We start from the raw sequence: 23,848 nt of genomic DNA, 5'->3' as shown, positions 1-23,848 counted from the left end.
AGCTGTTCTTTCCTGTACATCAGGCTGCTGGTGAAGCCAAGAACCTGCACTTCCATGCCAGCTTGTGATTCAGGTTCATGGTCACTGAGCTGCTGGCACAGAGAGTGTTTTCTCCCCACCACCCACTGTCAGCTTCGCTTGCATGCTGCCTCCCATGGATTCTCATGCTGAGTGCTGGCACCTGCCTCTCCCAGCTGGGTTCAGCTCCCTGCTTGGCAGGCAGATGTCTCCAGCTGGATGTCCCCTGAGCCAGCATCCCTGGCTGTGCCTGGCTGCTTCCCTGCCCTCAGAGAGCAGCTGCTGGAGCCTGGCTCTGCTGGGTGCAAGCTGGGCTACTGCTCTCCAGAGTGGCTTTGCTCGCTGGCTCCATGTTGGCTTTCCTATGATTATCTGGAGAAGACAACTCAGACTGACAGCTCAGCCCTAAGGCTAGTGCAGGAATCAGTGCTGTCCTGAATACAGCCAGCTGCTTCTGGGCAAACTGAGTGTCCTCCCTCTGTCTCCAGTGAGCATCTTCTGCAAAAGTTTGTCCTCAGAAATGATGGCACACTCTAGTACATGCATGAGAAAGATAAAAAATTGGCTTTGTCCCACATCCTAGAAGTCAGGATGACCTGAACTTGTACAGCCTTCCGATCACACAGCAAGGCTCTCCTATTCTAATTGCTCTTCTAAAAACTGGGTGCCAGTAATATCTCTAGTGAATGAGAGTTCTACCTCCTTTCTAGTGATGAGATGATTTCCATAGGGCCATGGAGAAGAATAATATTTTTCACTAGGAATTTTAAGGGTAAAACCTAAACCACAAGTGGGGTGGTATATAGCACTGTTACAAGAGCCAATACAGTGTTGGTAACAGCTTTCTTAAAAGACTGAAGCAGCTATAAACAAAGAAAGCAGTGGCCAGTGCCAGATATTCCTGTGCACTATTCCCTCAAGAAGAAGAAGAATTGAAAGCTTCTTCAGGTAAGACAGGAAGCATCAACAAGTTACCAATGTCAGTGTCCAATCTTTTGGGGTTGTTATCAGATTGGGTTTAGCATTGTCTAAACAGCTAACAAAGTGAGCCTGGCATTGCACAGCTAGTGATGCCAGTGTATATGTATACATGGTACATACATACCCACAGTGATAAGGGGAAGGCAGCTGTGACCTCAGTGGGAGACTCACTGAACACATCAACTCCAGCTCCAAACTTTCACCTCTGGGAGAGGCTGCTCCTCATCACATGGGTGCTGCAGAGCAAGAAACTGCAGCTGGAGGCATTTCCTTCTTGATCAAAGGGGGAACTGCCTGATAACATTGCTCCTTCTTTCAGGGGCCTTCCTCATCCCCTATTTCCTGACGCTAGTGTTTGCTGGAATTCCTCTCTTCCTGCTGGAAACTGCTCTGGGCCAGTATACCTCTGTTGGTGGACTGGGAGTCTGGAGATTAGCACCCATGTTCAAAGGTACTGTGCTGTATGTTTGTGACAGCAATGGCACGTAACTAGAGGCAAAACTCCATTAAGGGTTTGAAGGCAAATCAGCAAATCCCTGGGGGCTGGGATGGGGTGGCAGGTGAGGAGGGGCTGGGTTCACCCTCTGTCTTTATCAAACTGTCCTTGACCTCAATGTCTGCAGTCACTAACATCACTGTGCTCTGTTCAAGCAGTTTTGTGTGATGACAAGGGACTTTATGGACAGTATGGACTGTGACAGAGGGGCTCTGGTTGCAGAAGACACTTTGTTTTCCCAAGCCTCTCTACATATGCTTACTTTAATTGCATGGGAATGCAACTTGTTGCCATGCTTGAAGTAACTGGTTTCTAGAAGCCAGTGGTGATTTAGAAATGCCTTGGATGTGGGAAAGTACAATTCTGCCAGGGAAGTGACAAGATCCTGTTATCATGGAGCTCTGTCCATAGAGTACCGGTAGCACACTTCAAGCATTGTTGGAAAGTGGAAATGGGTGGCTGAGAGACATAAGGGAATGAACCTCCCTTGCTGACCAGCTCACTGTGCAACTACAGCACACTCGGTGTTGATGAGCTGATTCCCTTTTTCTGGTTTGCCAAAAAAACCCTTGCAGTGGTGTCCATGAACTCCCTTGGGTACTGGAGACCTGGATTGATGCTGCTCTCTGCCTTCATTTGCAGGCGTTGGACTGGCAGCTATGGTTCTGTCCTTCTGGCTGAACATCTACTACATTGTCATCATCGCCTGGGCTCTCTACTATCTCTTCAACTCCTTCACTGCGGTGAGTCACAGGCGTGTCTGCAGCATGGCATTGGCTGTGGTCTGGGTCCTCACTCCTACTTATGGGCAGTGGTTTGTTTATGACCCACAGCGGTCACTAGCTGCTTGCCATTTGTGCAAAGTGCCCTTGTCAGCATCATGCTACACCCCTTCTGAAGAGTTTCATCAGCCCTGGAGACAGTTTTGTGGTGCTGATGGGTAGTGATGCTTGTCCTCTGGGGCAGGTGGTCCTATCCCCTCTACAGGCACTGTTCCCCAGTCACTTCAGTCTTTAAAACTCAGCCCGTGTTTCTGTTTTATTTCTAGGGCTGCTAGAATCTGAGCTGCACATTTCCAGAACTGGTTTTGTCAGGTTTTCTTACATCATGGTCTTATTTCTCAGGACTTACTCCTTATCTTAATTAATTCTTATTCACTTCTCTCTTGATAAATGATCTCCAAGGGATTTTTTTTTCCTGCTGGGAAAATGATTCAGAAAATATCTAGACATCTGCTTGTGACTGTCCCTCAGTGTGTCCTTTGGTGTTATGGTTTATAGTGGGTTCCTCTTCCATAGCAGGGCCTTCTACCATACAAGATTAGAATCACACCCCATATTAACTTCTTGGTAGCTGAATTATTTATTTCAGCCCAGAAACTGGTAAGAGTTTCCTTAATGTAGCTCTCTGAGCAACCTGAAGCCTTAAAGACATCAACCCCATGGTTCAAATGGGATCTTTTAAAATGTCATTTAGATATAACCCTGAAATGCTATTGTGGACACTGTACATCCAGTTTTCCTTTTTGCTCCAGCAAAACTTTCTGGTATCTTCAAGACTTTTGTTGAATAATTTCATTTGGCATCCCCAACTGTGCTTCTACCACCAATACCACCTATCACTGTAGGGTCCTGGATGTAAAACAAAATTATTGGCTGTGGGTGATTAGATGCACCCTCAGGGATTCCCAAATAAACAGAGGTCTTCCCCAAAGTAACCCATCCCAACTACACCCTGGACAGGATGCTTCTTAGGATAAGGCTTTGGTACATTCAGGTGTTACAGACCCAGGTGGTGACAGTGTACATAGGCAGATCCAAGTGTTTGGCTCAAGACCTTTTCTTTTATCGGATATAATAATTCCAAATTCCCAAAAGGACCTGAGGTGCAAATGAAAAAGCTAGGCTCATGTCTGTCCCCTGTGTCTCCTAAATTTAACTAAGAGTATTTTAAACTATAATAGGAACCCAGCCTGCCTTCAGCAGTTTCTGTCCTCTGAAATTCAGAGGAAATGGAGAAGCAACTAACTGTCCCTCAACCTGCCCCTCCTTGTGAGAGCTGTGCAGCTTCTCTAACATGCAGACATTGAAGAGCTGCTATGCAGCACTGCTCTAGCTACTGCCTTTTCTTCAGTGCAGTTAGCAAGTCCTCAGTGAAATCACCAGGGGGGTGCAGTGGTCTGGGTGGCCACTGGAATGTCACCTCCGCCCCTGCAATTGTCACCATTCTGCCAGGATACCACATTTGATAGTATCATCTGCTGGAGTGAACTGATTTAGATGGAGCAGTGAAGGCAGCACTAAAAGGCACTGATGGCACAAGGCACTTAAAACACAGATAATATTTTTGAAGAGGTCTGCATTCATGGAAGAATAGCGATGGATACAAACATCTTCTTAAAGCTTTGTTGAGCTGGAGCCTCAGGCCTTATCTGCAGAGGGAAATCACCCAGAGTAGCTGCTCTGCGTTTCTCTACACACACTGTGCTTGGGAAAAGAGGTAGCTGCTCATGGAAACATATCCGAGCTGCTTTCCTTGGGCTGGCTCAGCTGTGGCACTTGGTGGCCTGGGTGAGTTGCCCTGCATGCTCATACGGCCCCTGGCACTGCTGCTTCACTGCCTGCAGTGCCAGAGCTGATCGCACTAAGTCCGTAGTGTTGTGCTGCTGGCAGACTGCTACCCACAGTGTAAACATCTCCCAGGAATCCCTTTGTGCTGCTCACAATCAGGGCAGTGGATAGCATGAAACAGCTACTGTCCTGGACAATTTTCTCCTGTGCTTTTGTTATTAAAATCTGTTTGTGTAGACAACCCATTGCCTCCATTCTCAGGGCCATGTTGCTTTTTAAGCATTGAAGTTGGTGTAAATGAAACATAAGAAACAAATCCCTGCTTATTCTTTCTGCAGTAAATTCCAGCCACTTGTGGAGTGAAGCTAGCAAAAAGCTGTAATGGTTATAAACACAGTATCCCATGGTAGTATTTTAATTTGTAGGTATTAATTATCAACAGTTAATTGGAAGTGGCTTTCTATGTGGGGAATTGCTAACATTTTATTGGAGCTACAGTATTGCCCTAATCATATAATGATATTTTTTTCCTCAAAAATTCTTGTCACAATTTATCATATTTTCAAAAATTTTTCCATTATTTTGGCTACAAGGGCCTGCCCATTCAGTGGAGCAGCCCATTATCTTTGCAAAAAAAAAATAAAAATTAAGGGGCTTTAGTTTAAAGGAAGCCAGATTTCACTTGGGAGATATCACATGAATGATAACCCTGCTGTCCTTGTGCTGGTGCAGGACCTGCCGTGGCAGACCTGTGGGAACGCCTGGAACACAGACCGCTGCTTCTCCAACTACTCCCTGAACGACACCACCAACCTCACCAGTGCTGTCACCGAATTCTGGGAGTATGTCCCCAGCCTGCCTACACGAGGTTTCTCCCCCTCCCTGTGGTCACTGTACCTGCCCAACTGTGGTTGTGCCTGTTGGCTCTGTTCCTTGGGCAGCTTTGGCAGAAGGGCATGGCCATGATGGGCATGGGGTGCGCTGTGCAGATGCAGGTCAGATGGACGGGCAGGCAAACAGTCTCTCCACCTCTCTTCGCCTCCCTTTGTCCCATCACAATGATCCTCGGTTCTCTCTAGGGATTTGTGGGTTCTCACATTTGTCTGTACCTGGCCCTTCACCCTCCAGCCACCTCTGGGAGCGCCGAATTCCTCTGCCCTTGATTGTTAGACTTTCTCCTAACACAGTGTCTCCCACCCTTAGGAGGAACATGCACCAGATGTCCGGAGGCCTGGGGGAGCCTGGCACCATCCGCTGGCCCCTGGCTGGCACGCTGGCCCTGGCCTGGCTGCTGGTCTACTTCTCCATCTGGAAGGGTGTGGAGTGGACCGGCAAGGTACAGTGTGAGGGCTGGGTCTATTGGTGCTGCCTTTCATTGCTGCACCATCAAAATGTCCTCCAGACTCAATTTTATTTAAGTGTCTATAACTAAGGTTATGGTGTTTAGAGGCAAAATCACAGTAGATACTATTAAATTCCTGGCATTTACCTTTCATGGCTGTAAAAATTGCTATGATGTTTATGGTAATTTTCATTCTAAGTGTAGAGAATAGCTCTTGCCTGTAAGGTCATGGGTCTGAGCGTACATTCTTTTTGGAAAGAGGTGTTTTCAGAAATTACTCATATTTCCCACTTCGGGACAGCCCTTTGAGAGAGCAAGGCTTCTTGTGGCCTTCCACTTTTGACAATCACAGTTTCTTAAATTGCCTCTGGTGGAAAAAAATCTCACCATCTCCTTTGAAAATTTCCCTGCTGCCCTTTTGATATTGATGGGAGACTTCAGATGAGAAGCCCATTGTTATTCCCTGTGCAGTGTTCCAGGCTAGCACAGCAGAAAGGTAATTGCTTTGTTTAGTGAAACAGCAGTGCTGAGATGCTGGGATGTGTTATTTAGAGCACAGCATGGTACAGTGGGACACTATTATGAAAGGAATAATCAAGAGGAGAGATCAGAAAGAAGCACTTCAGGGGTAGGTCACCTAAGCTGTTAACTTACCCAGCGGCTCTCAAAGAGGCTTTAGCTACGCAGCCACAGCAAAGCCCTGGTGATTACTGGTGTGGGCCCTGTGATGAGGGATGGCACATACCCGTGAGATACTGAAACAGTGCTGAAAAGAAAGCAGTGGAATCAAGACAACTTGTTTTGCTTGATGCATTGGTCTAGAGAAACACCAGCTTTAGCTCTGCAAAATAAGGATGTGATGACTTAAGGGGATTACTTCTGTGGACTAAAATTATCCCTGTGCAATTCCTTTATCTTTGGGCATTTCATCCAGACTTCAGTCTGCTACTTTTGTGATTAGTGTGTCCTTATGTATCACTGGCAGGGAGAAACCTCAAAAAGCCAGAAACGTTACTAGCATGGCAATGGGGGACAGAAAATGCAAGGAAATGCTGCTGCAAATGGCTGTGCTTGGGAGCCTGTCCCACTCACAGGAGAACCCAGCAGACTCAATGACACCATGAGCAGGAAAGGTTCTGGGCACTGGTGGGCTGATGGCTTCTCTCCCATGGGGTCTTTTTCAGGTGGTGTATTTCTCAGCCACCTACCCCTACTTCATGCTGTTCATCCTATTGTTCCGGGGAGTCACGCTGCCAGGAGCCAAGGAGGGGATCCTTTTCTACCTCACACCTGACTTCAGGAAGCTCTCTGACTCTGAGGTTTGTAACCTAGTGAGGAAAGCTCTCATCTCCCAGCTGTCTCTGCATTAGGCTTCCCCAGGCACTTCCCATGAATATTGTAAGTCCTTAAAATAACTCTAGAATAACCCTGTACAAGTATTCATGACCCATGTCCCATAGGCTGAGATAAAACTGAGGAAAAGGTCCTTCATGGGTGGAAATCTGTGCAGCAGCTCTGCTGTACTCAAGCAGTGATATCCACAGGGTATGAGGAGTCAGAAGTTATCCTGACAAAGGGACCTGCCCTCTGGGCTGGGAATGTCTCATTTCAGTGACTGTCCTAGGGCTGCTGGTCTGGTGGTCCCAGAGAAAGGATGATGTGATGCTGGCATGGGGGCCTCAGAAGGAGCACAAGCACAGCAGCACACAGCAGCAGTTTTTGGAAGTGCTTAAGTGATGAGTGGTGGCCAGTAATGTGTTCTTGGTCAATGGAAGCAGAGAGGAGACCCAGGAGGAACAGGGATATTTGCAAAAATGAAGTTTTTCAGGATACACAGACTCTGCATTTTTCAGCAGTAGTACTTCCATGGTTCCAAAGTCATTAGTCATGTGTGAGTGGGGACAGCTGGATATTTGTCACTTCCCAGTGAGGGTCCCAATGATCCCTCTTTCAGGACACTCTTTGTAACTATACTACCAACTGCATTGGCTCCTAATGCAGGAAACAGGGCTCTCAAGACCAGAAGAGTTGAGCAAATACTACACAATTAAGAAACAGTCTGTCTCCTTTTCTTGAACTTTCTAAGATTTAACACCTTAAGGAACTGGGACCAGCTTTGCAAGCTGTCCTCTGCAGCTGTTTGCACAAACAGCTCCATGTTGGAAAATCAAAGACACACTAGTGGAAGAGAAATGGAGGGTGTGAGAGAAGGATGTGGGTCTCTGAGTGGAGCAGCATCCCTTGGGGACACCTGTGCAAACATGCACACACAGACTCAGACAACGCAGGAGTCCCTTCTGATCTGCATGGGACACTGTTCAGAAATGTATGACTTCATCCATCTACATCCATCCCATCGAAGGGCTGGGGATATGTCTGATGCTGGGCCAGACTGCACTTTGGTACGCTTGACACATGGGAAGGATGCAGATTCCCTGCCTTCCAGTATATAAAGAGCCCTACAGTAAAGCCCTGGAGAGGGACTTTTGATAAGGCCATGTAGTGACAGGACAAGAAGAATGGCTTTAAACTGAAAGATAATAGCTTTAGATTAGATATTAGTAAGAAACTCTTGACTGGGCTCTATTGACAGGGTTCCCTCAGGTCCTGGACACCCCAGTGGGCTGTACATCCAAGCACACAGCTCCACAGTCTGCACCCAGTCCCCCTGCTAGCCCTGCACTGCTCTGCTGCAGGACATGCACCTACAGCACGGAGTCCCCTTCAGCCGCACTCCTCTTGTGGCTCCTTCTCCGCAGGTCTGGATGGACGCAGCCACTCAGATCTTCTTCTCCTACGGCCTGGGGCTGGGCTCCCTCATTGCTCTGGGCAGCTACAACACTTTCCACAACAATGTCTACAGGTCGGTAGTTTTTTTCCATCCTCCTGTGTGGCAGGGGCTCCTCATGGGTGAGGCAGGGGGTTGTGGTGAATCTGCCTGATCTCTGCTATCCCCTTGCTGGCAACATGCAGCCTAGGGGAAACACTGTGATCTCTTTAGAGGGGCTTCCTGCCTACAGGACACTTTGTATGTCACCTGTGCTACCCATCCAAGGCACAAGACCAGCTCTCCACAGGGCTTGGTGTTTTGTTTACCCCCCTCTCTGCTCTTGGTAGGGACCTGCAGGTGGGGTTTTTTCTCTCTTTCTCTCTTCCAGAGACTCCATTATTGTCTGCTGTATAAACTCCACCACAAGCATATTTGCGGGGTTTGTTATTTTCTCTATCATTGGCTTCATGTCACACATCACAAAGAAGTCGGTGTCAGAGCTGGCCTCCTCTGGTAAGCAGAAACCCAGGTTCAAATGCAACAGCAACCTGTGAGAACCATTTGTGTGGGGTGCTCTTGGTTCTTTCCTGACTAGGTGTGCAGAAGTTTTATTTTGCTGTAGTGAAATATTTAGGCCATTCTCTGTCTGAAAACTTCCTATGCACCATAGATGCTACCTATGTTTTCAGTAGATGTGATCAAAATTTGGAGTCCCCTTTTCATGCAAAATCTTGCGACTGTTATCTCAGAATAATTTTTTAACCAAGATGGGACTGTGTCTTTCTGCACGAAGACATATTTTGAAATTGCTGTCTTTCCAGAGAAAGCTTTTATCTCAAGAAACAGCATTTTGTGGTGGGGAAAAAAAAAAGGCACCAGGAAAGTTATAACCAGCTGTGAATATCAGTTTATTTTTCTAGCACAGTGCTCCAGCTCCATTTGGTTGCAATAATTTGATTACTTACTTGCGGGACTTGTTTTTCCAATCCTGTCTCCCCATCATGCCCCTATGCCTCCCACCAAGCCAGTGGGTCACGGGCACAAAGGCACAGGTGTTGCTAGCTCCTATATGAAAACCCCTGAGTCCTTAGCTGTAATTTTTGTCTCTCTATTTAACTGTGGCACTTAGCTCAGACTTCCCATCAAATGCTTTGTAAACATGGGCTCATCCCCCTTTTCATTACTGCAGGCCCTGGACTGGCTTTCCTCGCCTATCCGCAGGTTGTCACACAATTGCCCTTGTCCCCACTCTGGTCAATCCTCTTCTTCTCCATGCTGATGATGCTGGGTCTGGACAGTCAGGTGAGACAACTCAGGGACAAAGTGGAGGAAGATACAAAAATGTCTTCAGGTACAATTGTGGTGTCCCCTTCTGCACTTGGGACAGTGCTGAGCTGAGTGGGTTTTTACTCTTTCATGGTGTGAGGGCTGTGCTTTCCTGCAGCATTTTGGCATTGTTGTTGATGCCAACAACAATGCAGCCCTGAACAGAGCTGCAGCTCCCTGGCCTGGTCCATAGGTTAGCAGGGCTAGATCCTGGCAGAAGGAAGGAGTCATGCCTTGGAAAAGGCTGGTGCCTGGGTACCCTGAGTGCTTTGCCATCTTACCTGATGGCAAAAGTTTTACAAGACACTTGAGTAAGAAGTTAGATGTAGCAAAAGATCTCTACCCTGCCTCCTCAGAGCCCTCACAAAACAAACTATAAAACATTATCTCTACATTTTTACAAGTGGTGATAGGGTTTTTTTCTGTTAATTCAGCATAAAAGTAGCTACCCAGTGAAGCAGTGAATTGCAGCATGCCTTCCTTTTGAGTGTATCAAAATCAAAGGCTCCTGCAAGAACCTGCACTTGGTCTGTCATGTCTGCCCTTGTGCCTCCATGCTCTTCTCTTGCAGCACAAACCACCAGTACAAAATGGATGCTCCTTTGGATTACAGGTAGTGTTCATAAACCCAAGCCTATTTCACAATCAGACTCAAACCTATTCTTGAAATGTCACACTTGGTTTCCAGGAAAATCTAATCAACCAAATCTGGTTTTCAATCATATCACACTCTCATAAACACTTTATAAAGCTCATGAATACATTTCCACAGACATAATCTAGGAAAAAAATTAAAATAATACATGAATGTCCTGAAAGAAACTACATTTACAGAAAAAAAATATGTGCATGGATTATTCACTCAGTGCTGGTAAATCGAGACATGACAATAAGCCCTCTAAGCACTCTGTGGAATTTATTTGCTGCATTTGCTTCTGAAATACCCCTTGAAATTCTCCACATCCCTTCTGACAGCCAGTTTCCGAGGGCAGACAGTCTGTTGGGAGGCTATCATTGCCTGGAGGAAGAGGCTGGGAGGGGGTGGGATGAAGCAACAAATGGAAAATAAGTATTTAGCTGTGATAAATACTTGTGAAGAAGCTTTCTGTCTGCATGCTGGAGCTCTGCTTCATTCAAACACACCAGCAACAGCATGGCAGCTTTTGCATATAAACCAATGAACACAGGCTGCTACAATGGCTGCAATTCCACATGCATTTTGAAGCATTCAGTTAAAAAACCACGGTTTTCTACATGCTGATTACATATCCTTTGTGGCATTTGCAGATGGGGAGCAAGCATTTTTCATTTGGGTCAGCAGCCCAGTTCATGAGGCACAGCAGGGCTGTAGGGCATTTCCTGCACCCGAGGGCTGCTGGGCTGAGACTGTCGCTTGCCACCAGCAGGGCACGGCTCTGTAGGCACAGCGGGGATGCTCAGGAGCCTATCAAAGGAGGGAGACTGGGCTGAGATCTGTGTTTGTGATGCAGCCACGAGCTCCAGCCCTTTAGTGACAGTGGGAGTAGGCCCAGCGAGTCTCCTGCAGATGCAGCACAGCTCCATCTGCTTTTCCTGCCATGGTGCTCTGCGGTTCCTTGAGTGGGATGAATGACCTGTACTGACAAACACCTCCCTCTTGTGCCCTCACTCGTGTGCCTTGGTGTTTCCTCTGCTCTGATCTGTCAGGGCTTCAGCTCTCTCTCATCCAGACCCTCTTTCATAATATGCTTGTGCTTCCTTTTAACCTACCAGTTTCCAGGTCAGGCATTTATCGCTCAGGGGAGCTGGCAAGTCTTGTGACTGCCAGCCTGTGTCTGTCCCATGTGAGGCTGCCTAGCACTGGTTGGTCATGAGGATTTCCAGCTGCCAGCAGCGAGACCACTCTCATGGCTCTCTGCTGCACATCTGGCAGCTGTGGTCAAACTCCCTACGGGTCCATGCATCCCAATAGGGTGCTCTGTGTGGCTGAGGAGGGAATAGCAATTGGGAGAGAGTGGAAGAGAGACTCTCCTTCAGACAGAGGTGCCACATTTGCATTGACTCTCAAACCCAGATTACTGGACCCAGCAGCTTGTGTAATGATTAGGCCCCTAAAGGGGAAAAGGAACAAAAGAGAGAAGTTAATGGAAATAAAATGCTTGGGAAAGAAATAATATCATGGGGTGAGGCATGAAGAAGAGAAAAATGTGTGCTTAAAATTGTTGCTGGAGAGGGTTGGTGGGAAAAGCAAAATTTTTTGGAAAGCAAACTGCAGTGGCAAGAACAGGAGGCACCAATGCTCAGCTCCTTGCCACTCTGAAAGCAGCATGCTTTCATTCAGGTGTCTGCATGTGCAAGCAGCCAAGGTTTGGTCTGTAAGCTGGGAAAAGTGAGCCCCATGCCAAGCACCTGCAGTCCCTGGGGCTGGAAAGGTAAGCCTCCTCCAGGCTGCATCCCCTATGAAGTCTGAGGCTGTCATGAGGCAGTTTTCAGCAAGTGGTATGAAGATCACTGCCTGTTCCATGGTTAGAAAAAGCAATGTACCACCATTTGTTTCTCCACCTTATCCATTACACAGGAGCTTAATTCTGATAGGAGACAAAGAGAATTCAACTCACTTTGTAGCCCTGTCCCTTACCACCCATCTCCCTGTCTTTCCCTCTGTGCGTTCCCTGATTTTGATTGCTCTTCCTGCACCAAAGGGCTGTCAGCTATACTCCATCCAATTATCTAAGGCATCATTTTCTTTGCTCGTTTTCTGCTGGACACCACCCTCTGCCCACGACCAGGACTGTTCCCCTCCAAATGCATTTGCCTTTCTGGTCTCGGATCCCCTGGCCCTGCCGTGGCTCTGGCAGTGCCTGGCCATGCATCCATGTGGAAGGAATAGTTTTCAGCAGTGGCTTTTTAGTCATGCCATCTCTTCACACTGTGGTGCCACCTCCGTCCTGACTCTTCCAGACAACAAGCCAGGTGGGATGGGGTGAAGCGCTCACTGTCAATGACTATAAAGGCAGCTTAACCCATGCGTGAACGGCAAAAGATGCTTTAATGGCATTTGTGTCCAACATAAAAAGCTTAGCTCGTTAAAAATTCAAGTGGAAGCAGTTGAGCTTTGATGCTTTGGGAATACTGGCTTTCCATGTGGATATAAAACCCTGGGCATACACATCTCCCTCTGCCCTGCTCTGCCCACGTGGAAGCCAGCCCCAGCAGTCAGCAGTGTGCAAGCTCTTCTACAATCCCTGCCCAGCTATAGGTTCAGGCACTCCATTTTTTTCCCACACATCTTCCCAACCCTCTGCTGCTCTTTTTGGTCTATATACCTCTACCTTCACTCTAGGGGATTTTTTTCTTCCCAGGGACAGGGAAGTCCTTGACATCAAAAAGTGATGAAACCCCTTTCATTTTCATTGCACTGGCTTGTACATTTGCTCAGCATGGCCAGGGAAGCCAGTTTGCTGCCCTCATAAATTCCCAGGGTTGTTGCTGGAGGCAAGATGTGTTCTATGAGAGGGTATGCTACTTGTAGTTTCTGGGAGTGAGATATAAAAGTAAATCTCACAATTTATCAAGAGATAGGAGAGCAGAATGCACTTCACAAGGGCAGTTGAACTGGAAAACTGGAAGGCAGCACTCATGGGGATTTTGTTATGTGTTATGGTGCTGATGACATTATTATACTGTGGCTGGTGCAGCTCTGCACAAACCATCCAGGGATTTCCACCTCTAGAAAGATGATGGGATTTCTAGAAATCCAGGGATTTCCACCTCTAGAAGGATGATGTGCTGTGAACATGGGCTGTTGGTCTGCTACATGCTTTTAATGTTGCTTGAAAAAATGAAATGAAGTCAAGGACTGGATAATCAGCCATGTTATTTACATGCACATGAGATTGGGTAATACAGGTCCTTATTGAGCGTTTTAGATCCTTGAACGGCACAAGTGCTGTTGCCACAGGCTGAGAAGAGAAAGAAGGGAAGAGCGATAAAGGTCCTGCACATGTCCCAGCAGCAGCCAGACGCACAACTCTGGCACAGGGCCTGGCAGTGTGGGGAGCAGGGCAGTGATAAGGAGGCCCTAGAGAGTTTGTGGGAAGAAGGAGGAGGCTTTCCGTGAGAAGCAAAAGGCAGAGATTTATCTGAGCTATTTTTAAGTATTTAACTTTGGTGCTCCTAGCTCCATCTATATACAGTGGGGAGAGAGATGAATTTTCAGAAGATAGTTCAGACCAACTTTGTGCAGAGATGACTCTTCTAGAGTCTGCAGAGTCTAGATAAATCACCAAGATTCTCAACATTGAAGTTAAATTTGTACAGGTTAAGTTACATATATATATATATCCTCAGTGTATGCCTTTTCCCATAGTTCTGCACTGTGGAAGGGTTCATTACAGCTCTGATGGATGAGTATCCTCAAGTCCTAAGAGCCAGGAAGAAGATCTTCATCGCAGTAGTCTGCTTCATCTCTTATCTCATTGGATTCTCCAACATCACCCAGGTACAGATTGTACAGGCTGTTCTTGCACCTCCATTCCTGACACCTTTCTGGCCACTTGGCATATCACAGCACCACCAAAGCTTTGGGAGAAGTGACAGCATTTCTCCTGTTCTGGGTAAAGTGGTTTGCTCATCACTGCTACATCTCAAGTGACTTAGGATGCCTCCATAGTTTTACCATTATCCTATTGTTAGTCTGGCCTGTTGTTCTGCTACTTGCAATGAAGACTCAATCCAACAGAGCCCAAATTTAGGGAATGCTTACTTCAAAGAGTTAAGATAACACAAAGAATACCTGTCTGTTGGGGGCTTGAACCTCTGGAGCTGAAGCCGAGGTTCACATGAGGGGAGGTAAGGGCTGAGTGGTCTGGAGACCATTTGTGGAGCAGTGTGGGTTCATGAGGAGGCAAAGCAAAACTCCAGGGAGGGGCAGAGCAGACTAAATTGACTCCTTCTAAAGCAGAGAAATCGAAGAGATCCTAGAATTTCTTTTCTCCTCACCTTGGGCTATGCCTGAACAGGCTGGCTAATTGTCTGCAAGAGCACATCAGTTTTGCTGCTGGGAACCAAACTCCAGTGGAAACATTGCAACAGTGGCTCTACTGTCCAAGGAAATAGACATGAAACAAACAGACACGGACAGTAGCAATCCGAGCTGCTGGCTGATATTGTCGATCATAATCCATAATTGAACTCCTTGACCCTGTTTTTGTCTTTTCAGGGTGGCATTTATGTCTTCAAGCTGTTTGATTACTACTCAGCCAGTGGCATGTGTCTTCTTTTTCTTGTCTTCTTTGAGACCATCTCAATTTCTTGGTGTTATGGTAAGCACAAAACACCTTGTTCCTTTGTTTTCTCCATGAGCATGGTGACTTACTGAAAAAGCCAAAGCCGGTGAAGACAATGACAATTTTGCAGCCAAAAATAGCTTAGATTGATAACTTCAGAAAATCAGGAGTGGAAGGCTGTCATCTCACTTCTCCAGGCCCTCACAAGGATCTCAGCACAGACTGGCAGATGTTCAGGGTCCTTCCCTCTGGGCCCTCAAGAGGACACCAGGAACACAGAAGCTGTTAGCATGAATTTGTGTCCCACTACCCCATCCCCTCCAGCTAATGCTTCTCATGCCACACTGTCACCCTCTTGCTGTGCCTGGCCTATGCTCTGCCATGAGAAGAGATGAAGAGCGTGGTACAGAGATGGGTTTTTTCTTTTCAATACTCATTTCTTCTTGTAGGTGTGAACAGGTTTTACAGGAACATTGAAGAAATGATTGGCTACAAGCCTTGCATCTGGTGGAAGATCTGCTGGGCCTTCTTCACACCTCTTGTCTGCCTGGTAAGACCTGGGGAATCCTATGTGCAGGAGCAGGTCTAGAAAAGCCTCTAGATGGGCTGTAGGGAAACATTCTGTTCTCAACCCAAGGGCAGGTCTGGTGCAAGGGGGTCCCAGGCAGACTGGAGATGGGAAAAGGTATATGGGAGCCTCTTTCACTCTGCCTGCTGGAAATCACCCATAGAAAAGTTCTAGGTGATTGTTTTTAATCTAAATAAGGCCATGGGTTCTTAATTTTTTTTCTTTTATTTTATTTTTCTTTTATTTTATTTTATTTTTCTTCTTTTTTTTTTTCTGAGATGCCAGAAGATAAGCAAAATAATGTAATGTTTTAAAAAGCAGTCATTGGTTCTGGCTTTCAGCTACGCCAGCTTCAGCCTCTGACAGGCTTATGAGAACAAAAGCTATCACCAATTGGAGGATAACTGACTGCAGAGCAGTTTGGCCTTTGCAGGTTCCTGCCCTTCCAGCAGAAGTAGTGCAGGGAGTGGTGTGATATGAAGACTCCTGAGACCATCTATGAGGATGCTGTTTACTTGCATAGAAACTGCTGAGGAGGCACTGCTTGTCTGAGTAGTCTAGTAAAGAGGGAAATATGGGGTATTCCAATTCCAGCTTTTTGGAAAGCTTAGATATCTTATCCAGCTTAGGATAAGAAGAAATTATATGAAAATACCAGTTGGTGGGCTGAAAGAATCTAGACTAATGGAAGGAGCTGTTGGGTTCCTGTAAGGCTGTTGGAAGCTAAGAAGATAATGAAGGAAAGAATGGCAGGACCCCAATTTTGCACTTTCCCCTGCAATGGCTGGTGTTCTTTTCTAGGGTGTGTTCTTCTTTAGTGTGGTGGAAATGACCCCTCTGACACTGGGAAAATACGTCTATCCTGTGTGGGGACAAGGCATCGGTTGGCTCATGGCTCTGTCCTCCATGTTTCTGATTCCAGGGTACATGCTCTACTCTTTCTTCACCTCAACAGGGACTCTCCGACAGGTAGGAACAGCTTCACCACCCTGCTCTCTGCTCAGGGTAAGCTCCTCCCTGAACTAAACCTGGACCAAGCAGACCCTGCTCTGACAGAGTTATCAGAGTGCACCAGGTTGGTGCTACAGGAGCTCTGTGCGCCGTCTCCCCCAGGAGAGAGGAAGGGTTCAGATCAGTCCCAGGGCACTGAACAGCCTCCAGTGACACGGGCTTGCTGGAGAGGACCTGCCAGCACAGTTAGCAGGACACATCTAACTCTGGGCGCTCAGCTGTGGCTAGGCATGCAGATAGACCTTCAGATGGTCTACCCTTATGTCTGTTGTTCTTCAGTGAGATTTGTGGGACTATCACCACAAAATTGTAGCCCTTCTCCCCTGATTACCGCTTTGGCATGGTGTACTAGAGCCATGGAAGAGTTTGGGAAGAAATCCTTGAGGTTTCTTGATCCAGAGAAATCCCAGCTCCTGACAATTCCTGGCTATGTGAGCATGTTTACTTGGCACTTCTCAGCAGAGAGATCATCACCTCCAAGCCTGAATCTTGAAATGTCTCAGGCTAGCCTCTGCTAGCAGCAGAAACAAGCGCAGGGGTGGTTTGTCATGTGCCTTTCAGAGAACACTCACTGACTGAGGCGTTAGGAAGCAAGAAAGATCCACAGTACCCACCACACTAGTCTTGTTTAAAACATTTTCTTTAGTAATTTGAGCAGGATTTTATGAAGCAGTGAATCATGAGTCTCTATGTCATACCCAGTACTTACTGTTACGAGATTATGTACAGTGTTGACATTCAGTCTTGAGAGCACTGTGCCCCAAATCCCTGGCTCAGTGCTTACAGTTGTAAGAAGTCACCCCCAGGAGTGTTGATTTATGGCTTTCCCAGCCCAGATGGAACAGCAACCAGATGCCATGTAAATCACATGAGTTTATTTTCGACATGCTGTATTTTTAACAAACTTTGACTCAAAGAAGTTGTGGCTGGAATTACTGGGATGAGGTCAGCTTCAGGTTCTCTTCCTTTGAGGTGAAGTTGCAGATGGATTTGAGTTTTCTTCCTCCCAGCATTCCATTTGGATGGGCTCTGATGTGGGTGAACTGGGTGGGTTTGGGATCTCAGATCTGCTTTCAGTTTTTGGTTTCTCATCTGAAGCTGGGTTTAGGTACTTGTCTTTCCTGCAGGACTCAAGCCAGGGTGTTATGTCAAGCCACTTTGTTGATTTTGGGTTTAAAGCCAACTGTATTCCAACTGTAGACCCTTTCTCAGACATTTACAGGGCTCCTTATTCACTCATAATGTAAGTTGGAAAAGGGGAGAAGGGAAGCCTGAAAGTACAGCTATGGGTTCAACTCTTTGCCTAGTCCCAATCCTGTTTCACTGGAGATGGAAGAAAGCACATCACAGCATCTGGTGGAGCCCAAACTGGTCTGTGACCTCCCAGGACTAGCTCGACTCCTCCTGACCAAAGGCTTGTGCCAATTATATCCATAGTCCTTCCAAAGTGCTGTGTATTCCTGTGCTGCCCCAGGGGCTTGCAGGGAAGCTCCTGAGTATGTTTCCACCCCTCCCCTCAGCATCTTGTGCAAACCATCAGCACCAGTAAGCAGCATGAGTGGCTGATGTGCACCCTCCCTGTCTGACTCTTCCTCTAACACTGCCCACAAACATCACGAGACCCAGACCCCCCCTCAATCATTCATAGACCTAGGAGTGAGCAGCAGATGGCAGCAGGAAGAAAGTAGGCTAATCTGTGTGTGCATGTGTTGGTATCAGAGAGAGAGAATTTTTGGCCTCTTATATACACAGATCCTGGATTAATTTGTAATAGAGCTGGAGGGAAATTAGATGCCAATCCTGAATAAAGTGGTTTTGACAGACAGGAAAGATTACAAGTAATTTTGATCCTACTGAGCCTGAATGTTAGAGGGGGAAAAAAATACAATGAATGGCAGAAGCAGTTCAGTGAACATTTCAGGGAATTCACCCAGAAGCAGGCACTTCAGTGGTATTGGAGGGTAGGAGTTTTTTTTCCCTTTACTGGAAAGAGGTTCTACTTGTCTTAGTGGTGTCTATTCAGGTCAGGCTTAATCCTCCTCTGCATTCTCATCTGCAGTGCACAGCATCAGTCCCTCCCTGACTGGCAACGGTGATTCATTCTTTTTCATCACTCCTGATGCTCAATCCACACACTTCCAGTAATGATTGGCCCCTCCATATTTTCGTGGGCTCTTGCTTCACTTAACTTGACTCTGCAATTTCCGTTTGATCAGCTCAGGCTGACAGGAATTGCTGCTGTGTAAAGGTTTGTGCAGGTGGATGTTCTGACTGGCATCAAAGGCACAGACCTTAAAGGCACCTCGTTAACCTGCTGTAGTTACTTAGTAATGCTTTGTAATCAACCCTAATTGAAAAATAGGTCTGCTCTGAAACCTGTGGCATTGCAGCTCTCTTCTTCCTCCTTGCAGCTGGTCTTGCCTGGTAACAGTTTGCCTCTTATCAGGAGGCAATTCCCCATCCCAATTCCCTTATCAGGAGGAGAAATTCCCCATATTTCAGATAAAAGGAGGAGCTGCTGTGCTCTGTGCAGCATCAAAGCAAAGGTGACTCGCAGAGGCTTTTGGGGTACTACCAAATGCTGCTGGAGGAGTCACTCCGTGCACCATCCCCTTGCCCTGCAATCAGGGTCACCTCTGAGACATGTGTTGAGGGTTCCAACCCTCACCATGCCCTGGCTGTCCCACTGCTGCTGCCCCCAGCCCTGGCTGACACACTCTCTCCTTTCATTCCCGGGCAGCGTTTGCAGCAGATGACACAGCCCAGGCCAGAGGTGCACGCTCAGAACAATGGTCTCCAGCCGAAGACGTCCTTGAATGGGAGGATCTCAGATGCCGCCGTGTAGGAGGAAAGACCCAGCTCCTCGCTCTGCCCTGTAGTTGCTCACTCCACATTGTCCCTCGAGCTCCTCTGGCACAGCTTGCTGTCCCTGGCTCTGCAGCGGCTTTCGTTTGTCCAAGAGAGGACCTGGTGGAGGAACCTGTTCGTGGCTCTTCCTCCTGGCATGGCTGACCAAGGCCCTGAACAAGCTGCCACCAAGGCATTGTGTGGTGACCACCTTCATCCTGCAACAACCTGGTCCAGGCCCTCAGGGAAGAGCAGCTGGTACCCACATCTTCCTCCTCCTGAGGAGAGGTGGTGTCTCTAGAGAGCTTAGACTGATTGTTATCCACTTCTCTGTTTTTCTTGCCTTTCCATGTGAAACTCCACAGAACATCCCCCAGCACACAGCTGTGTTTCACCCCAGAGACTGCTATCACTAGGTTCAAATCCCAGATGGCTGTTGATTGATGGAGCATAAAACACCAGCAAATACATAACTGGAGGGGAAAGGCAGAACAAAGGGTTCTAGCACAGAACAAGGGATTCTAGTGAGAAGTCCTGCCTGTTGGTAGCTGTAGGACATCACCCAACACCTGGAGAAGGGCTTGGGGACAGTGTGTGCTGCTCACAGAGCCACGTTTCATCCCTGCACAGTCTCCAGACATGTTTGCTGCATCCATTGGGGCTGGCACTGTGAGCCAGAGCCCAGTGGAGCAGTCAACCTTTCTGTTCTGGAGCATCCTGCCCTCTGTAGCTGTGTGCAGTAGCCACGCCGTGACCCTAAAAAGCAGCTAAAAGGGTAAATGGAGTGCTCTTTGCTACAGGCTGTTCAAGTCTCCCACACTGACCACAACAAGCTTCATGCAGAGGCAAGGCTGTGTGATAAAGAGGTTTTCCAGCACTGTGAAAATCTCCGCCCAAGATAAAACAGGGTAGTTCCTGCCAAGCACCCTCCCTGGCTGTGTCCCTGGATAAGAAACAATCAGATGGAGCATGATGCCCATGTGTGGTTCAGTTTATACTTTTTTTCAGGAAGTGGCCACTCCTAAATTCCAGCTGGTGGAAGGCAAGAATTCCTGAGGCAGTTGGCAGGATATAGCCACCGTGCTTAAACCCACCCCTGTGAAACAGTGCTGACTTCCTTTGGGACATGTCTGTTCAGCCAGATCGGTCACTGGCACATCCCAACTCCCAGCACATAAACCACAAGAGGGCTGTGAGCTCTTGTAGATGGTGCTGGAGGAGTGTAACACCTTGGAGAAGGCTGCAAAGTGTTTCAAAGCCCTCCTTAAAAAGCAGCATATTTCTTGGTAGTAAAGCTTTGTGAAAGGAGGTGGCTGATCCTAGCACCACGTGTAGGTGTGATAGTGATGCTCCCAGTTGTGCCAGGCTCCCAGTGACCCCACACAGAGATATCCTTGTACACAGAGTGTTTGATGAGCACATGTACTGTGACTTAGTGCTGATTAGTCTCTCCCTTCCTCTGGCACAGCATTGCCAGGTCTGCTGACGCTCCCAGCTTTAGATCAGAATCAACAAACTCATAAATGAGCATTCAAGAAAAGATATGTGCCACCCATCTTTCCTACCAAAGAGTCTGGTGTCAGAAGTGACACGCTGCAGTCCCCCAGGCATCCTACTGCAGGTGACAGATGAATGATGAGCCTTTGCACAATTCTCTTGCTCTCCAGTAGTAGTTTCTGCAGGTTGGCCCTGTGCTGCTTGTCCCCGTGACTCACCAGAGCATGGGGCCAGCCTACTCTTCTGCCAATCTTCCAGCCTATGGATCAGTAAAAGAAGGAAGAAAGAAGTTTTCTGGTGAAAGCTAAAGTCAGACCCCTTTGGGAGTGGGTCTCCTGCCAACTCATCGGTGCATCTTCAATTAATGTTGCTTCAGATGTGTAACCAATCTGTATTTGTACGCATGATTCTCAGCAGTCATGGCTGCTGGGCACTAAGTGCATGTTTTGTGGTCTCCATCACCCTCAGCTGAGATCACGCCCTGTCCCACCTGTAGTTGTTACAGTGTTTGTGTCAAAAAAATTGCAGCTGTTAAATAGACATGAGGAAATGCTGTATTTATAGGCTTAGTCTTGTAAAGCCAAAAGCCAAACACTGAAAGCTGCAATCATAGCTCATCACTATTAATCTCAGCCAGTTACAGACATGTCATCTTTCCCTGTCCTTTAATTGTCTGTGCTGTGTAGCTGAACATTTCTATTCCAATTTCACCTATTTTTATGAACCGGGGCAATAAGGAAAGCACTCTTTATAAACATGTATGTCCTTAGAGAGGGACACCTGTGCACAAAAAACGTGTTTAAGCTCTAAACTTTGCAGTAATTACCCTTACGAGAGACCTGCTTTTGCCTGTGCATCCAGGTTCCATATCCTCCCTTCCCTCAAATGCACACTGAGGGTTGCACAGGTGGGTGATGGGCAATGGACTCAATTTTTGAGTGAGGCCATAAAACCATGGAAGACTTTGTTTCTTCCAACTTCATTGGGGCAGCTCAGGTCTGAGGAAGAACAAATCAGTGTAAGTGGTAATTTTTGTGTCTCTTGGCCAAAGAGCTTGATTGCTGGCAGAGCTGTTCAAAGGTTGTTTCCTCCAGGGGAGTAGAGAAGGAAGGGTCCAGAAAACAAAATTCTTTCCCTGGTTGCCAAGGAAATCTCTAAACCCCCAATTCCTGTTTGCTAGGATTTTAGCCCCAGCATCTCTCTGACCTGTGGCTTTACCTGTGGCACATTGTTCCAGATGTAGCAGCAGGGGCTGTTCATAATAACAATATTTGATGAATTTTAACCATTTGCTCAGTTTTCTGCTTGTGACCTTCTCCTTTGCTCTTTCTCTCCTGCCCTGCTCCTTTGTGCTCAGTCCTTCCCTGCTATCATTTGTCAAGTGGAAATTATCTACCTCAGCTTTCTTCCTCCTGCTTTCTTAGTTCCACTACTGTAAAATTGCAACTCTCCCTCCTTTCTCTTCTGCTTTCTATTCTTTCCTCATTTCGATCTCTTTTTATTATCACCAGCCTCTCTTTCCTGTTTCTCTCATGTGATCTCCTTCCTGCATGCCTGTGGCTTAGCCTCTCACTGTGTGCATGCTCAATACTTCTGCCTACTGAGAGCTGGAGCTCAGGATCCTACAGAAGACCCCAGCTTTTCGCAGGATCCAGCCCCTAAGGACCAATTTCCATCCCAGTATCAAAATTATAATGAAGTTCCAGGCATTTCTCTTCCTCTTTGCACCAGAAAATGCTGTGCCAAGGAATACTATCTCCTGGTATTACTAGAAAGATATTTCAACCCACATTCCACCAGTGCACACAGAGCTGTGCCTGTTCTGAAAGATTTTGTGGCCTTTCCTGTTTCTGCACTCTGTTATTTCCACCATGAATATTTGGATCTGTGAAGTCTGGCATGCATAACCGTGCAGGTAGAAATTTGCCCTTAGTCAAGCTCTGTCTGATGGACTGATCCCCTTCTCCAGCATTTCAGACTCATCCCATCCTTAGTGCTAGAAGAGCCTTCCCACCTCCCCGCACAGGTTTTCCATCTAGTGAGACGTCAGGGGTGTTGATAGACCCCCTTAAGCACATCCCACACCTCTGAAATGCCACTGTGGGTGGGCCTGTCAAAGCAGCCATATCTGTTCATTGACTGTAAGAGCTGCTTTTGTCCTGTTCTCAGGATGCACCGCATCTGCTGACCACCACTCTGCTCCTCATTCCTTCTGACTCACCCAGAAGACAGGATGCATAGCCAGGGTGGAGATTGCTCCCCTCTCCTCACTGCTGTAGTTCAGAAGGGGATTGTGCTCCCCTGTGCTCAGCTGCAGCACTCCTGCCTTTTCTCTATCCCCTCACCTCCCCAGCACCTGCCAGCCTCTCCCCCGCACCATAGGCAGCTGCTTGAAATAATCCTTTATGAAATCTCTTAATTCTAGGAAGCTATTTAGGGACCTATGTTCAAATCCCTCTCAAATCCTCTTTTTCCCGAGGCCTGCAAAATATAAAATAAATGCCACTGCCCCCCATCCTCTGCTGCAGCAGGGGGTGACACAGGCCATGGGAAAGGCAGGATCGTTCTGGTATTGCTCAAGAGCTGCTTCCCCTGGAGACCCAGGTGTGATCCTGTCCCCTGGGAGAGGGGAGCTCTTCCTGCTGCCATTCTAGCAAATGTGTTCCAACAGCTGGCAGCTGGTTATAAAAGACTTGTGCCATGTCCATGACAAGATATGGTGCTGTGTGGCGCTGGGAGGCTTTGGCTGGCCAGCCACTGTGCAGCGGGCAGTCTCTCCACTGATCTATTAAATGGTGTGTTGAGAGGAGTTGTGCTGTGCCTCGGGGGTGCCCTTAAAGCTGGCATCATTCTGCATGAGCAATTTGTCCTTATCCATTGCCTCTTCCGGGGGGCTTCTCTTGGGACTGGAGGATCCTGGTTGCATTTGGTGGTGATGGCCAAATGGGGAGGGGGTCTGCATCACTGATGGGATAAATCCACTGTGGTTTGGCTTGTACTGAGGGCTACCAGCTTTCACCAAGCACTGCCTGCCTTCCTCAGCAGCTGAGACCATGAGGCGTCGTGCTCATCTCTGGGTGTCACTGGCAATGGAGGCCACATGGTGTGCCCATAAAACACAGCAAAGGATGGGGTGCGTCTCGGCATCCCCACTG

The 23,848-nt window shown here is 47.4% G+C and overlaps 1 protein-coding gene across 2 annotated transcripts in view; it reads left to right on the top strand.

Moving 5' to 3' along the window:
• LOC137474819 (sodium- and chloride-dependent GABA transporter 1-like) overlaps nucleotides 1–23,767 on the top strand; it is a 40,820-nt gene extending 17,053 nt beyond the window's left edge. The window contains exons 4-16 of one of the 2 annotated variants that reach the window (XM_068191731.1): nucleotides 1,319–1,450; nucleotides 2,138–2,238; nucleotides 4,798–4,907; nucleotides 5,269–5,401; nucleotides 6,592–6,726; nucleotides 8,167–8,270; nucleotides 8,566–8,690; nucleotides 9,367–9,479; nucleotides 13,852–13,983; nucleotides 14,704–14,806; nucleotides 15,220–15,320; nucleotides 16,261–16,307; nucleotides 19,090–23,767. In XM_068191731.1, the coding sequence (XP_068047832.1) occupies nucleotides 1,319–1,450; nucleotides 2,138–2,238; nucleotides 4,798–4,907; nucleotides 5,269–5,401; nucleotides 6,592–6,726; nucleotides 8,167–8,270; nucleotides 8,566–8,690; nucleotides 9,367–9,479; nucleotides 13,852–13,983; nucleotides 14,704–14,806; nucleotides 15,220–15,320; nucleotides 16,261–16,307; nucleotides 19,090–19,105 (1,352 nt within the window). In that variant the 3' untranslated portion in view covers nucleotides 19,106–23,767. Of the gene's footprint in view, nucleotides 1–1,318; nucleotides 1,451–2,137; nucleotides 2,239–4,797; nucleotides 4,908–5,268; nucleotides 5,402–6,591; nucleotides 6,727–8,166; nucleotides 8,271–8,565; nucleotides 8,691–9,366; nucleotides 9,480–13,851; nucleotides 13,984–14,703; nucleotides 14,807–15,219; nucleotides 15,321–16,139; nucleotides 16,308–19,089 lie in introns of both variants that reach the window. The other variant, XM_068191730.1, reaches the window with a different exon arrangement.
• The last annotated feature ends 81 nt before the right edge of the window (nucleotides 23,768–23,848 follow it).

Source organism: Anomalospiza imberbis, chromosome 5, assembly GCF_031753505.1.
Source record: "Anomalospiza imberbis isolate Cuckoo-Finch-1a 21T00152 chromosome 5, ASM3175350v1, whole genome shotgun sequence".
Lineage (NCBI taxonomy): Eukaryota > Metazoa > Chordata > Aves > Passeriformes > Viduidae > Anomalospiza > Anomalospiza imberbis.
This window is presented reverse-complemented; position numbering and strand designations above follow the sequence as displayed.